This window comes from Monodon monoceros, unplaced genomic scaffold (assembly GCF_005190385.1).
Source record: "Monodon monoceros isolate NGI ecotype Baffin Bay Population unplaced genomic scaffold, NGI_Narwhal_1 Super_Scaffold_20, whole genome shotgun sequence".
Classification (NCBI taxonomy): domain Eukaryota; kingdom Metazoa; phylum Chordata; class Mammalia; order Artiodactyla; family Monodontidae; genus Monodon; species Monodon monoceros.
In genome coordinates, this window is record NW_021703777.1 from 62,144,600 (window position 1) to 62,160,932 (window position 16,333).

Sequence of the window (16,333 nt, forward strand, 5' to 3'; positions counted from 1 at the left end):
CAAGAAAAGGAAAACCAACAGAAAATGAAGCCATGGATGAGTTTCAAAGAAAAATTATGAATGATGTCAAATACTACAGAGTGGGTCACAAAAATGAAGACTTAAAGTATCCTTCTGGAGGTAGCAATTGATGTCAGTGGTATCAATTACTAGGTCAATTTATAAAGTGTGGGACAGAAGCCAGAATGCAAAAGGTTATGGAGTGAACAGGAGGTGAAGAAGCAGAGAAAGAAGAATAAGATACTCTTTAGAGAAGTACTTATGAGGGAGAAAACATTAATTAGCAAGAGAGAAAAGTAGTTAAAAGAGATTTTTAACGGGATATTAGTGATGACACTAGTGCCTCCTCACCGGACTGTTAAGAAGACTAAAAAATTTATAATTGTAAAGCGGCCATGTAAGCTTGTTGAAGAATAATTGATTAAAGCAATATCCTAAGGAGAAGAGAGGAAATGGGGCCAAGTGCACAGGCAGAAAGACTAAACCTTAAACAGGAAGAAGCACCACCCTACCCACTAAGTCTTAAGGAGAGCCTGAGTGTGAATATTGCTCATTTTAAAGGGGTAGAGATAGGAAATTGAGAAAAAGGTGATATCCTGAGAAGGAGGGTCTTATAGTCCAGGGAAAGAGCTTGAAGAGAACAGTAAAATCTGGAATATATGCTGAGAAAAACAGAACAAGTTCAAACAAACAAAAAAAACTGATGGGGAACACAGTGGACTCAATGAAGATTGATAACCACAATAGATTGGTGGTTTCAATCAGAATGGTCAGGTTATTTCTCCAAACACCCCAGCCACCTCATGCAGAGATAGTAAAGATTGGTCAGTTTATGTTCATAAAGTACTTGGAAAAAAATATGATGAAAGAATGACTGAATATAAATTGAAAAATATCAATACAATTCATCTCATGTGCATATTTGATATCTTCAACATCTCTCCATGAAGTAAGTTTTTTGGTTGACATTATAACAATTCCTTTTAACTCCATTTTATCCAAGTAATCTTCAAAGTACTTTATAAACTTAACAGTTACACCAACACATAAGTTACATCTATATTTGTATGTGCAGATTTCTTCACTCCAAAAAAACGTAGTCATGTGCAGAAAATGAAAAACATGTTACCCAATTTAAACTTCAGTAAGCTGTTAAGAAAGAAAGCCTATAATTATCCAAGTCAGAATTTAGCCAAGACGTCAACAGAAAGTAGGAAAGAACAAAGCTTGTTAAAGTTATAATCTAACTCTGCATCTATTAATTCCCCTGCTTCTTCAGAAAACTGTGTTATGGGGTACTAGTGCTTGTAGCAAAAACATGCAACAAATATGGTAACACAGAAAAGTAACTTTCGAAGAGCCTTATATTCAAAATGACAAAATCTACAGTAAGATTAAAAAATTATTTAAAATACCATTACAAAGCATAACACACTTTAATAAAATACCTCCTGAGATGGAAACAGTTAATATGGTTATATTTGGGGAGACAGATGATTCACCTTAAAAAAAATCAAAACAAAACAAAAAACTACTATTCACCTCCATGCATAATGAAGGGAATGGACTGAATGCCCTGAAGCCATCTAAGCCATTCCATCTATTAATTCCAAATATTAACAAATTTATGAAAAAGAAGAGCTGTATTAAAAACTCAGTATCAGTAATATCAAATATAACTTAATTTCACTTACAATCACACCTACTATGCAAGTAAATAAAAATCCTACCTGCTTGTTATAATCTCTCAGTCCACTTTCCATCACTGCTAACTTTTCTTGTAACTGGTAGACTTCTTGCTGAAGTTCTTGAATTCTGAAACACATTTATAACTAATGTCAATATACTTTTGTTAAGAAATACAAAATAACAAGAAATGAAACTAGATGCCTTCTCTTAAAAACCCTCTACTTTTTGTTTCTCAGTGAGGTAGGAGGTGCTGTGCCAAAGGGTTCCGAAGCCACAGCATAGAGTACATCATCTTGCAGATTTAATTTTCCAAGAATAGATAAAAAATTGAGTGGTAAATAATTTGAAACTCAGATACATTATGCCTACTACTGCATTTTAATCCTCAGGACAACTCTTCCAGGTACTGTTGCCAATTCTCAGGTTCAGGGAACTAAGCGTCTAGTCCAAAATTCACAATATTATAAAGTGAAATAAGGGATCCTACATGACCCTGTATTTTCTAATGAACTATCCTGCAATCCTAGAAAAAAGAAAAATATTGAGAAATACTACCACTTTCCAAGTAACTACAGTAAAAAACCTACTCCTTTCCAGAACTCGTTAATTCTAAGAGAAACAAGGTTTGTCTAAATTATCTGAATTCTGCAACTGCCCAAATGTATTTGTTTTACATCAAACTTTGCCACGCATTAACATAAATATGACACAACCACTTTCATACTGGAAAAATAAAGCCTGAAGCCAGGTCTGCTTTTAAGAGAGGGGCTTCCCTGGCGGCGCAGTGGTTGAGAGTCCGCCTGCCAATGCAGGGGACACGAGCTCGTGGCCTGGTCCAGGAAGATCCCACATGCCACAGAGCGGCTGGGCCCGTGAAGCCATGGCTGCTGAGCCTGCGCATCCGGAGTCTGTGCTCCACAACGGAGAGGCCCGCATACCGCAGAAAAAAAAAAAAAAGAGATTTTCCATGGAGTAGGGGTGAGTAAGGCTAAACACTGCTCGTCCCTGTCATTGCTGGAACCAACATTTCCTACTAATCTAGGTGTAGGAGAGGAGTATGTATGCAACCACACTTACATATGCACGAATGACTCTGAATACAGTTAAATGTGCACATGCAAATTAAAACAAACAAGATAATCAAGAGACTAATGCTACCTATGATGGTTTGATAGAAAAGAAGAATGAAGAAGGACATTAAGGTGAAAGAAAAAGACAGAAAATGATAACACATGTAGCCCCCAAAAACTTCTTGCATAATACTAACACACTGTCTAAGTCCTAGATTATAACTGTACCATAAAAACAAAACACGAGATATTTCATGGGTAAGGTCAGATAACTATATAAATACAGGTACATAATACTGTGTGAGATGAACTGAGCTAAAAGATCCTAATTGGTCCCTCAATCAATGTCTTTTTTTTTTTGCTATATTGAGATTAATAAAGTAGAAAACTCCCCCATATTCTCTGCATAATCTACAAAGTAAAAAGCTAACTGCACTAACCATTTCCACTAGTGTGTTCCGTACTTTAAACTGTTTCTGCAGCTAAGACCACAGAGGCTGTCACTAGTGTTTTCTCACTCCTCTGTACCTCTTATAATTTTCTTAATGGCATTTTGTGTATTTCCCTTGTCTCATCTTTATTATACTGGGTTATGAGCTTCTCAAAAGCTGCAACACCACCTTATTCATCTTTACATCCCCAGAACAGTTACATAGTGCCTTTTCCAGAGAACTTAATGAAGTTTTAATTAAAACAATTTATATCTGATTCCAATTTAAGGAAATATCAACATATACAGCTAGAGAATCATGAAGCAGAATTTCAAAGCCAGTTACAAGTCTACTCATGTCTACTGGTATTTGACAAAAATCTGAAGTAATAAGGAGTCTGTAAAAGATTTACTGGGTGATGAAACTAAATGTCAAAGCAACTCTACTGAAATAGGCTCTAGATGGCACTAAATTGTTTTAAATCAAATATGGACAGAAACATCAGATATATGATCTCTTTGAAATCAAAAGTTTCAAAACAAGTAAAAACCTTCTATATTCAGAATACACTCAGAAAGCATTTACTGAGTGCTTGTGCAAAGTTCTGTGCTAGGCACCAGAGATACGCTAGTTAAGACGACAGAAGCCCTACTATGAAGAAACTGAAGGCGAACCAAGTGATCAATTAACTGAAGCCAACAAAGAATTATTTAATGCACCTGTTATCAGCCACTTGCAGGAGGTCTGCAATGTAAGGGTCATCTGGCTGAGGAACTGGATAAGAACTGACTTCAGAGGGAGGGACTGGTTCATCAATTTGCATACGCTGGCGCCTGAAAGCAATACTTCTTTTCTTGCCACCTAAAAAAAGCAAATGTGTATTTCAAAAAAAAAAAAAAAAATTAAAAACAAAACACTGTCTTAGAATTAAATATTTCAGAAGGTTAGCCTTCTAGTTATAAAGTGTGTCTCTAGCTCATATTACATACTGATAAAATGTTTTCTCCCTTATATATAAATACCGACCTGATCTTTAAACAATGCATTCCTAAAAACCTCAACAAGATATGGTTATAAAACAAGCTTTATTTTCTGCATGCTTGGTACATATGGCCAGATTTAATCCGTTCCTCCAAGAGATGAGGACCAGACTTCGGCAAGATGAAAGTTGAGTGTGCCTTGTGGTATTCGCTATTATGAGCTCAAGAAATCATCACCAGCAGAAAACTGTCAAACGAGGAGCTTAAGGTAGTGATAACTAAAATAAACATGCTTATTAAGCAATGCCAAAGGAGAAGATAACTGAAACTTTAAGAAGCCAAATTAATATATAGTGGAATGTATACCCTGAATTAGTACAATTTCTTAATTAGTAAATTGTCTCAATTATCCTTAAAACTAGCAGGAGTAATTTATTTTTATGGTTAGATATATCCTGCCTTGGTCCAAGCCACATGGATAATTTACCTTTTCCAGTATCTGGCCAAGATTAGACATGTACTTGAAAAACTAATCGACCCTCACAAAGAACAAACATAACTCTCAACTTTGTCTTCATTAGAATCCTAACAAATTTTTTATACTCCTAATCTTTTGTTTTGAGGATGAAGAAACTGGGTCAAAAGTATTTAAATGACCTGCTTGTATACACACCTGAACAGGTAAACCATTTTCTTCTTCCCTTATCTCCTGGTTTTCCTCCTTGGTTGTTCCTCAGTTTCTTTCAAAGACCCTCTTCTTCCACCTGTGCCTTAAATGCCAATTTTCCTAGGGTCTGTCTTTGGTTCTCCTCTCTTTCCAGTCTACATAATCTTACTAGATAATTCCTACCACATTCAGAGCTTCAATTCTCATGATATTCCAATGATTCCCAAATGTGAATCTCCATCTGGGATCATACTGCTGAGAACAGATCTACATATCCCACTGCATACTAGAAATCTCAGTGTGAATGTCCTGTAGGTATAACATACTCAACACACCCTTTGTGGAGGGTGGACTCCTGTTCTGCTTTCCACATTCTCTACCTTAAGAAATATTACCATCAGCCACCCACTCATTCCCTTCAAACAGAAATTTAGGAATTCCTCTACTTCCCAAGTCTACCATATTCAGTCACTAAATTTTAGAGATTACACCTCCTAAATCTCTCTTGAATCTGTCCCACTCTTTTCTCAGAAAATCCTCTTTTTTGTTTTCTTAATCTTCTAGGTACTTCTGAGATCTTCTCCCACATTTCTCCATCTTTTCTGCCTTTGGCTCACAGTCCTCCCTCTCCATCTCATTTCCTGCCATTTCAAATCCCACTGATTCCTCCCCGACCCTGACCCCTCGGTTCACAATTCCTCAACTCTCATGAGTCTCCTCTTCACTCAGCTATAGGCACACAATAACATGATTACGCCTGGACTTTGTCACTGGTTAGAACTGTGCCAGTGCCCAGATCTTCAACTCTCTTCTGATGGCAATCTTCATTCTGACCAAATTACTTCAGTCTCTACCTAGTCTCATAATTCAGCACTTTCCTACACCTCACTTACTTCCATAATCTTAATCCCATGGTTTAGACATCTCAATGATCTGGTTACTAGTACTGGAGATTGTTCCACTGACTTTATGCCCAGACAACCACCAACTCTGCATATACCCCATCATTTCTTTTTTCTTGCTTGAGAACTACTGAGCATAAAGCTAAAAAGAGTAAAATAGGGCTTCCCTGGTGGCGCAGTGGTTGAGGGTCCGCCTGTTGATGCAGGGGATGCGGGTTCATGCCCTGGTCTGGGAGGATCCCACATGCCGCGGAGCGGCTGGGCCCGTGAGCCATGGCCGCTGGGCCTGCACGTCCGGAGCCTGTGCTCCGCGGCAGGAGAGGCCACAGCAGTGAGAGGCCCGCGTACCGCAAAAAAAAAAAAAAAAAAAAAAAAAAGAGTAAAATAAACTAAGAAATAAGAAAGTACATCATTTCCAAATTCTTTAATGAGTATGAATTACTTTTATAACTGAAATAATAATAATGATAAAAATAATAGAAAAAAGAATTTAAATTAATGATTAAGGAAATAAAACTCTGGGCACTGAAGCCAGACTACTTGTATCTAAGAAGTTATTATTACATACATTTCTAAGCACATGTATAGAATATAAGCTGCATCTTCAGAAATAAATTTAAAAGTTTTTGTGACTAGCCAAGTACATCTTTTCAAATACTAAAGTCTAAGCATGAAAATCCAAAGTCCCATTTCAGTCAACAGTTCTAATATCTTTAAAATATTACATGCGTACAATTTGTTTTGAGAGGGAACAGACTCACCTGGAGTTTGTACTATAGCTTGCAAATTCTTTTCTTGAAGTTGTTGAATTTTTTCATTCTTAGCTTTACTCTCTTTCTCCAAAAGTTTGAGTTTATGAATATATTGATTATTTAGAAATTTCAGATCAGCTGTTTCACGTGCACACTTTTTCAATGTGGTTTTCAACTCTTAAAATGAAAAAGATTCAGAGTATTTTACAATCTAGAAATTCTTCCATTTCACAAAATACAAAAAGTCATAGTAATTTGAAAGGCTCCACCTGATTCTCATGTATGCTTTGTTAGAAAGGCTATACCTTTTCTACCACTATTAACAAACTGCAAATAAGTCACTAAGCACAAAAAGGAATTATATTTTTCTTCTGTGTTATGAGCCTAATATAAATCATGGCTTTTGATCCAGTAAATAGAATATGAAGCTAAGGGATTATGAATTCATGCCAGGTATCAGACAGGGCTTCCTACTGAATATGAGAAGATTTTATAATAAGTTAGCCATATAATTACCCTTTGCCCAGTACCTTTGAAATCATTCTAATTCTACCTTCCAGATCAAAGACGGGATATTAAAGAATCAGAACGACAGATACATGGCTTTCTCTCAGTAAGAGAAAAACAAAAGTTATTTCAAGAACATTTCTTCAGTACCAGCATTTAATATTTTCTACAGCAATTTTTTAAAAAATTAATTAATTAATTTATGTATGTATGGCTGCGTTGGGTCTTTGTTGCTGTGTGCGGGCTTTACTCTAGTTGCAGCGTGCGGGGGCTACTCTTTTTTGTGGTGTGCGGGCTTCTCTTGTTGCACAGCATGGGCTCTAGGCACACAGGCTTCAGCAGTTGTGGCACGTGGGCTTCAGTAGTTGTGGCACATGGGCTCAGTAGTTGTGGTGCACGGGCTTAGTTGCTCTGCGGCATGTGAGATCTTCCTGGACCAGGGCTCAAACCCATGTCCCCTGCATTGGCAAGTGGATTCTTAACCACTGTGTCACCAGGGAGGGCCCTCTACAGCAATTTTAATTCTAAAAATTTAATCCACATAAAGTAAAAATGAATACAGTTATGGAATGCAAATTTACTTTCCTTCTTGGAAACTCTTCAACACACCCTACAGTATTTCAAGAGGTGTCAATAGGATGACTATCACATTTTCTAATCAACAGTTTTAAAGGTAGACTAGGCTTTCTTACATATAAAATGAAAAGGGCAAAAATATTGCATTTTAAAAATCACAAAATTTGGGCTTCCCTGGTGGTGCAGTGGTTGAGAGTCCGCCTGCCGATGCAGGGGACACAGGTTCGTGCCCCGGTCCGGGAAGATCCCATATGCGGCAGAGCGGCTGGGCCCATGAGCCATGACTGCTGAGCCTGCGCGTCCAGAGCCTGTGCTCCGCAACGGGAGAGGCCACAACAGTGAGAGGCCCGCGTATACCAAAAAAAAAAAAATCACAATATTTTACCTTTAATGTGTTGGCCTGATTGTTCTCTCAGTTTCATTAATTCCAGGTATAATTCATTATTTTCCTTACTCAATCTTGCATTTTCAAGTTTATAAGGTTCCAATACAAAATCAAAATTGGCACTTTCTTTTTCAGCTTTCACAGCAGATAATTTTGATTTCCGAAGACTTTCTGTTGTATGAACTAGATCACTAATATTCAAGAACAGAAAATGTAAATACTAGGAAACATTCCATTAACTTTTAATAACTAAAAACATATTTGTAAAAAGACTTAAAATAAATGTTAATGTTAAGTGAGCTCAAATCTAAAAACAAACAAACAAAAACAAACACTAGGAGTCTTTCAAGGTACCAGAAAGTACTCAAAAACTTCTCAAAACAGGATTAAAGATTTTTTAAAATATAAATTTATTTTATTTTTGGCTGCATTGGGTCTTCGTTGCTGTGCACAGGCTTTCACTAGTTGCGGTGAGCAGGGGCTACTCTTTGTTGTGGTGCACGGGCTCTAGGCACATGGGCTTCAGTAGTTGTGGCACGTGGGCTCAGTCACTCCGCGGCATGTGGGATCTTCCCAGACCAGGAATCGAACCTGTGCCCCCTGCATTGGCAGGCGGATTCCTAACCACTGAGCCACCAGTGAAGTCCCAAAACAAGATTAATTAAAAGTTATGAAACAGGCTTCCCTGGTGGCACAGTGGTTGGGAGTCCGCCTGCCGATGCTGGGGACACGGGTTCATGCCCTGGTCTGGGAGGATCCCATGTGCCACGGAGCGGCTGGGCTCGTGAGCCATGGCCGCTGGGCCTGCGCGTCCGGAGCCTGTGCTCCACAGCGGAAGAGGCCACAACAGTGAGAGGCCCACATACCGCAAAAAAAAAAAGTTATGAAACATATACACACAGGCAGAATCATCTTTCAATCTCCCCTCTAACTTACCCCCCCCATGTCTAATTAGTCACCTAATCCGGTGGAATCTGTGAAACTTATTTGTTCATTCAGCAAACATTTACTGAATGCCTGCTATATGCTGTGTCAGGGACGCAACAAATAATGAGTCAGTTCCCGACCTCTAAGAACACAGACCAGTGGAATATTCATTCCATCAACATTTATTGAGCAGGGCACATGGTAAAGAACCCACTATCACGGATCTTATATTCTACTAACAATTTGTCAAAAGTTATAATACTATGTGATAACCTCAACAAATATTTCAGTGCCAACAATGTGTTCAGCCTGTTCTAGGTATGCCAGTTATAAAGTCAGTCTCTAGTCTCATGGAGTTTGCATTCTATCGGGAAGATAACACAAGTTTCCAACAACGATAATAGCTAATAACATGCAGCAGATGTGACAGAGTCCTGCAGGCCACGTGGCTAACTGAACATAAGGGCAAGGCAGGAGGGAGAGGAGAAAGGGACTTTATAGGCAGATAGAATAGCATATGGAGAGACCAAGGGAGAAAGTGAACACATGTTTAGGAGCTTCAGGTGGTTGATACAGGGGAGATGAAGGTGTGCGAGTATAAAATCACTGTGGAAACAGTTTGTCAGTTTCCTGAAAAGTTAAATATACTTCTACCCTATAATTCCGAATTGTCGATCTAGTACTCGATCATGAAGGATTCTGCAGGCCATGCTAAAGACCATAAAGTATCTTTCATCCATTCTCTCCTTTCCATCATCATCACTTATAGTCCTACTGCAAAAGCCTCCTAGGCCACTTCCCTGCTCTAGTCTCAAATCACAGTAGTAGAATTCATGCGGAAAAGAACAAAAATCACAAAGACTCTTTCAGTTAAAGTAACAAGTAACAGCTAAAGTCATGGTCAACCACATTAGAGAAACATTATAAATGTAATAGTAATTAGAGACCAGTGACTAACATAATGTCAACTATATTTCAATAAAAAATTAATGATCAGTGAATAAAGCAGTTACAGAACTCTCAACTAGATCAGAAAATCACATTAAAAATTGTACTTTTACTCACAGACAAAACCTGCAGAAACATTCACTCTGAATAGTATAGTGTGAATGGTGACCCTAGAGTTTTGCAATGTGGAGGCCCTGAATGATGACAGCAGAGTAGAATCTAAGAAGAACAGAGAAACTTCAGATGACTTAAGGACTTTTTAAAAATCTACCCATTTCTCTACTGAAGGATAAAGTTCAATCAGAAACTAGATAAATGGGATTAAGGATCACACAGGTTTAGAACCGTATTTTCATCTTTACCTGAAAAGTTTTTCTACCAAAGGTAAACACTCCACTGTCAGAGTCTGGCGGTATCCCAACTGATCCAATCTTTTCCTAATATTAATATATTTTCTTTCTGCAGCTGTAGTCATCTTGTCTTCCAAACTGGTTTTATTCATTTCCAAAAGTTAAAATCCTAAAAGAAAAGAATGAAACATCATTCTGTTATCAGCTATTATTATTGTTTCACGTTAAGAAGAAAAGAATCTTTTAATATGAAGCAATTATTCTTTGTTTCTTTTCAGGTAGGCAGTCTTCTGGAATATTTAGATTAATTTAAATCCAATGTTTATGATATTCACATTGCTGCATTAAAATAAACATCTCCTCATAAACCTATACAGAAAGGTTAAAACAGGGACTTCCCTGGTGGTGCAGTCATTAAGAATCCGCCTGCCAATGCAGGGCACATGGGTTCGAGCCCTGGTCCAGGAAGATCCCACATGTCGCGGGGCAACTAAACCCCTGTGCCACAACTACTGAGCCCGCGTGCCACAACTACTGAAGCCTGTTCGCCTAGAGCCCGTGCTTCACAACAAAGAGAAACCACCGCAACGAGAAGCCCGTGCACCACAACGAAGAGTAGCCCCCGCTTGCTGCAACTAGAGAAAGCCCGCGTGCGGCAACGAAGACCCAACGCAGCAAAAAATAAATAAATAATTTTTTTTAAAAAAGTTAAAACAATAAAGCTTCTAGGAAAAAAAAATATATTTTCCCAAGCCTGAGACAGGCAGAGAATACTTAGAAAAGCCTCTTGAAACAGCATTAAATACAAAGGAAAAACTTGATACATTGGATTTCTTTAAATTAAAAAGTCTGCTCATCAAAATATGCCCTTTTATTTGACAAACAAAAACAAAAGAGTAGGAGAAAAATATTCATAATATCTAACAAAGGATTTGTATATGGGATAAAGAACTCTTACAATTCAATAATAAAGACAACCCAATAAGAAAATGGGCTAAGATTTGCAAAAGATACCTGAATGGGAATAATCATATGAAAAGTTGCTTAATACCATTAGACATCAGGGAAATTGAAACCACAATGAGATACAATTATGCCCATACTAGAATGGCTAAAATTAAAGGTACAATATCAAATGTCATTAAGGACTTGGAGTAACAGGAATCTTCACATTGCTGACAAGAGTGTAAAATCTCTGTGGAAAAAGCCTGGTAACTTCTTATAAAGTTAAACATACTTCTATCCTATGACTCTCTAATTCTATTCCAAGGTATTTACTCAAGGAAATGAAAATAAGCATCTACAAAGAGACTCTACAAGACTCTACAAGCAGCTTTATTCATAATAGCCCCAAACTGCAAACAACCTATTTATCCATCAATAGAGGAAAGATAAGTTACATAAGATACATATACTGTTTGATTCCATTCATATGAAGTTCAAGAACAGGCAAAATTAAACTATGTGCACAGAAATGAGAACAGCAGTGGCCTAGGGCTATGCGGGTGTGAGGAGAGCCTGACTAGAAGGGCTACAAGGGAACTTTCTGAGGTAATGAAAATATTGTGTTGATGGGGACAGACGTCACGCCAGTGTATACATTTATCAAAGCTTTTCAAATAGCACACTTAAGATCTGTGCATTTCACCGTGTAAATTTTACTTAGGTTAGAAAAAAAAAGACACAAACACATAAGTATCTCTGTACATGTTTTTATCCTTGCCTTTTTAAATATTTATGAATATATTATCTATCAACCTGCCCTAAAATGGAGTCATTCAAAGATCACTTCTTTAGAAAAATGTGCTCTTTTCTAACTTTGCCAGGTAAATATGGTCCTAATACTCATATTTCTAAACCAAATAAAAATTTTGTTATATATCTCTACTGTTCACAATTTATAAAACATGCAAGTATATGAATACATGCAAAATTTGGTCCTCACAACTACCCTGTGAGGGAGACAGGATGCAGGACACCCTCCCTGTTCAAAGATAAGGTAACACTGCCTCAAGAGAGTAACTTTCGGGATTTCCCTGGTGGCGCAGTGGCTAAGAATCCGCCTGCCAATGCTAGGGGACACGGGTTTGAGCCCTGGTCCGGGAAGATCCCACATGCCGCAGAGCAACGAAGCCCGTGTGCCACAACTAATAAACCTGCGAGCCACAACTACTGAGCCCGTGCACCTTGAGCCCATGCTCCGCAACAAGAGAAGCCCACGCACCACAACGAAGAGCAGCCCCCGCTCTCCGCAACTAGAGAAAGCCCGCGCGCAGCAATGAAGACCCAAGGCAGCCAATAAATAAATAAAAAGAGTAACTATATTCCCAAACCACAAGGCCACGAAGTAGGTGGGCATTCAGGTCCCCTGAGTCCTGATCCAGCACTCTGGTTTCTGTACTATGTTGCCTCAACTTATCAAATCACTCCTAAATTAGTACCTCTCCTTGATTACTCCTTTCTACAAATCTTTCCTTCTCCACACTCTTGCTAGCTTTTTCTTTGAATGGAGTCCCCATTCTATACTAGGTTCTTTCTAGGTTCCTTCCACAAGAGGGACCTGACTGATGCAGGGTGTTCTAGAAAAAGTCCTGGAGACATCAGAAATTCACCTGTCAAACCAAGAACTAGCAGGGCCTCGACATTCAAACATGTCTCCATTTTGTCTGGTACCCACTTTGGTTACCCAGAAATAATACTTCCTCACATCCTTCTGAGAGAGAGGGAGAATATGAATATGAATCAAAAAATCATCCACACACAGGACAGGTGAAAAAGATTAAAATCCTCCCAACAAGGACAAAAAACACGTATTAGGCTTTCCCCACCCATAGGCTGCTGTCCTCCACCACCGCCCCCATCTCCATTATCCAAACACTGGCTATACTGAAAATTTCTAGCAAAACAACATAAAAGGTAAGGTTTGGAGGTCCTCCACACATACGTGTTTAGAACCAGCCACTTGCTTAACTCTGGGGGGTTTGACGTCTGAAAGCCAGTACATCTTATTTTTACAAAAATATCCTGTGCGTACATATACACAGGGGCCAAAAAAACAAAACATAACAAACCCCCAAACCAACCTTAATTGAGTTTATCTCGGGAATCCTCACTCATTTCAGAGAGTGGAAGCAAGAGGGGATGTTTACTAAGGTGCTAGCCAAGGGTCAATAAACGACTCTCGTCCTACGCTTTTGGGCACTTTTGTTTTTACAAAGAGCCTGTATGATTCTCATACGAAAAGAGCATTTTAACTTTTAAATCAACCCATCAGTCAGTAGGAGGCGGGTCCGCGGGGGCCGCACAGACGCTCGCGGCGAGAGGGGTAGGAGGAAACAGGGGGCTCCCGCGGCCCCAGGCCGACCTGGGCCACAGCTCCGCAGTCGGGTGTTGAAGGGAGGGGGTGTCAGCAGCGGGGCGGCGGGGAGTCTTCGCGCCCCGACCGCCAGCCCGCCCGGGCCCCACTTCCTCCCAAGGCTGCGCGGCCTCCCTCCCGGCCGCGCCCCGGCCCGGCCCGGCCCGCCGGGACCGCCCGGGAGGCGGAGGCACCGCCCAGCTCGGCCCTTCCGCCCCGCGCCGCGCTCACCCGCAGACCCGGCCGCTGCTCCCTCTGCCTGCGGTCGCATTCTTCCTTGCGCCTCGCCTCCCTTGCTGGCTCCTTCCGCCCCAGACACCGGTTCCGGCTCCAGGACAGTTTGAAAATGGCGCGGAGAGACTATCGGGGCCGGCGCGGAGGAGGCGCCGCGGTTGCCTCGGTAACGGGAACGGCAGTTGTTTCGCCGCGCGCGGCGGGGACGCGCCCGACAGAGATGGCGGCGCTAGGCCCGGCCCGGAAACGCAACGGCCCGTACGGCGCGAGGCCGCAGCACCCCCTAGCGGCGGGCGAACCCCGAACCTCAGCGGGCGCCAGAAACTGTGTCATTCTCTCCGTCGTGTGCCTTAACCTTCTGGACGCGGAGTTAAAACCCTTCCCAGCCCTGGTCCCTGCTGCGGATTAGCCTTCACCTGCTAGGGGGACGCCTACTCACCACGTAAACTCCAGCTTAAATAGCCAGTTGTCTGTGCAACTTTCCCTGAGAACCACCCACACCCATGTCCCCGATGCGTAGACCCTTATATTATATTCATCCCATTATGATGAGTATAATATCACTGTTTTAATCCCATGAGTTATAACTCATCCCGTCAAAAGGTAATTATTTGTTTACATGTCTCTCCCTGCCTCCTCCAATTTTGAATTCCTTGAGTCAAGATTATTTTACTCAGCTAGTTTCTCTGGCACCGACCGCAGTAAACATGTGTGAATGAAATTACATTTAAATCAACTGGTTATAGAGAGCCTGCTCATATATAGAAAACACATGGTCAAATCCTAGAATTCCATTTCTCGCGTGAAAACTTCTAGATGATCAGAGAGAAGCTCATTTCCTCCTTTCTATTTACTACTCTCCCAAGTAGGACTTCCATTCTGAAAATGTACCTAATCTTTGGGTATCACCTAACTGCTCTGTGGGTTGTGAATACTTTGTACTCATTCATATATTGCTTTAACCATTTTCATTGTGTGTGCCTTGTCTGTTTTCCCACGTGCTTTAATAAGTTGTTTTATGAATTGTGGGGCAATCCTGTTGGGGCCACCCTCAAAACTGATAACTGGGGGGAGGGAGAGCCAGATGCAGAGAGAAAAAAAATAACCTTTCACTGAAAGTGCGCTTACAAACCAAAAACAATGAAGAAATCTAATGCTAACAAGGATAGCCAACAAAATAAAACATCAAAACATGAATTCTCTCTAGATGAAAGAGTCTGATGAAGCCTTTAAAATGAATATGTGTAAGGTGATCTAGATCGAAGTTTCTCGACCTTGGCACTTTTGACATTTTGGGCTGAATAATTCTTTGTTTTAGAGGGCTTGTCCTGTGTATTGTAGAATGTTTAATACCATTCTTAGCTTCTACCCACTAGATGCCAGTAGCATCCCCCAAGTTATGACAACCAAAAATCTCTCCAGACATTGCCAGCTGTCCCTTGGGAGGATAAATCACTCCTGGTTGAGAACCACTGGTCTAGATAGATGGAAGGAATAACAGCCATTAGAAAGAACAAGAATTGTTAAATGAAACAAGAACAGATGCATATGAAAGGGAGTCAATCAGAAAAATTGGAAATTAAAAGTACAGTCATCAAATTTTTTTTACATTACATGGGATGAACTGTAGATTAGATATAGTGAAAAGAATTAGAAAATTTACCTAGAGCCTAGTGCAAAGGAATATATTTAGAAAGCAATTAAGAAATACAAATAATAGCTTGAGAGACTCAAAGAAGGCCCCAGAGCTATGAAAGGCAGACGCCCCCCGCAAAGGCGTCCACACCCAAATTTCTGGAACCTATGAATATTACATGGCAAGAGGGATTTTGCAGACATAATTAAGGTCGTTAAAGGCCTTAAAACCGGGAGATTGTCCTGGATATTCCAGGTGGGCCCAATGCATTTGCACAAACCCTTAAAAACAGACAAGTGTGAGCAGGACTTGACGGCTGTTGGGGGTTTGAAGATGGAGGGTGCAGTGTGATGAGGAATGCGGGGATCCTAGGACAGCTGAGGGAGGCTAAGAGCCTGCAGAGAATCATGAACCTCAGCCCTCCAGGAACAAGGAACGGAATTCCTGCCAACAACCTAAGTGAATGTGGAAGCAGATTTCCTCCTTTATTCTCCTGCCTTGAGATAAAAGCCAGGCTACTGACACCTTGATTTTGGCAGCAGGGCCTACCTAGACTTCTGACCTACAGAACTATGAGATAATCAATTTGTATTGTCTTAAGCTGCTATGTTTATGGTGACTTGTTACAGTAGGAAGAGAAAAACTAATTCAGCAAAGAAGCACTGTTTGAAGAGATAATCGCTAAGAATTTTCCAGAACTGAATCAAGGTACAAATCTTCAGATAAAAATTTTGCATCATTTTAATTAAAGATGGCAGATTAAATGTACACATTAGCTTCAGCCTTCCTCTCGCCCTCCCTCCTTCATCCTTTTAAAATGACAGTAAATGTACTTTCATTAATTAATTAATTAATTTTTGGCTGTGTTGGGTCTTCGTTGCTGCGCATGGGCTTTCTCTAGTGGTGGCGAGCGGGGGCTACTCT

At 40.2% G+C, this 16,333-nt stretch overlaps 1 protein-coding gene across 7 annotated transcripts in view; it reads right to left on the reverse strand.

Moving 5' to 3' along the window:
- CEP135 (centrosomal protein 135) overlaps nucleotides 1-13,985 on the reverse strand; it is an 82,089-nt gene extending 68,104 nt beyond the window's left edge. For 6 of the 7 annotated variants that reach the window (XM_029235980.1, XM_029235978.1, XM_029235984.1 and 3 more), the window contains exons 1-6: nucleotides 13,771-13,985; nucleotides 10,197-10,353; nucleotides 7,960-8,150; nucleotides 6,501-6,668; nucleotides 3,910-4,051; nucleotides 1,731-1,815 (exon numbers count right to left, since the gene is read on the reverse strand). In XM_029235980.1, the coding sequence (XP_029091813.1) occupies nucleotides 1,731-1,815; nucleotides 3,910-4,051; nucleotides 6,501-6,668; nucleotides 7,960-8,150; nucleotides 10,197-10,336 (726 nt within the window). In that variant the 5' untranslated portion in view covers nucleotides 10,337-10,353; nucleotides 13,771-13,985. Of the gene's footprint in view, nucleotides 1-1,730; nucleotides 1,816-3,909; nucleotides 4,052-6,500; nucleotides 6,669-7,959; nucleotides 8,151-10,196; nucleotides 10,354-13,770 lie in introns of those variants that run through there. The other variant, XM_029235983.1, reaches the window with a different exon arrangement.
- Nucleotides 13,986-16,333: the final 2,348 nt, after the last annotated feature.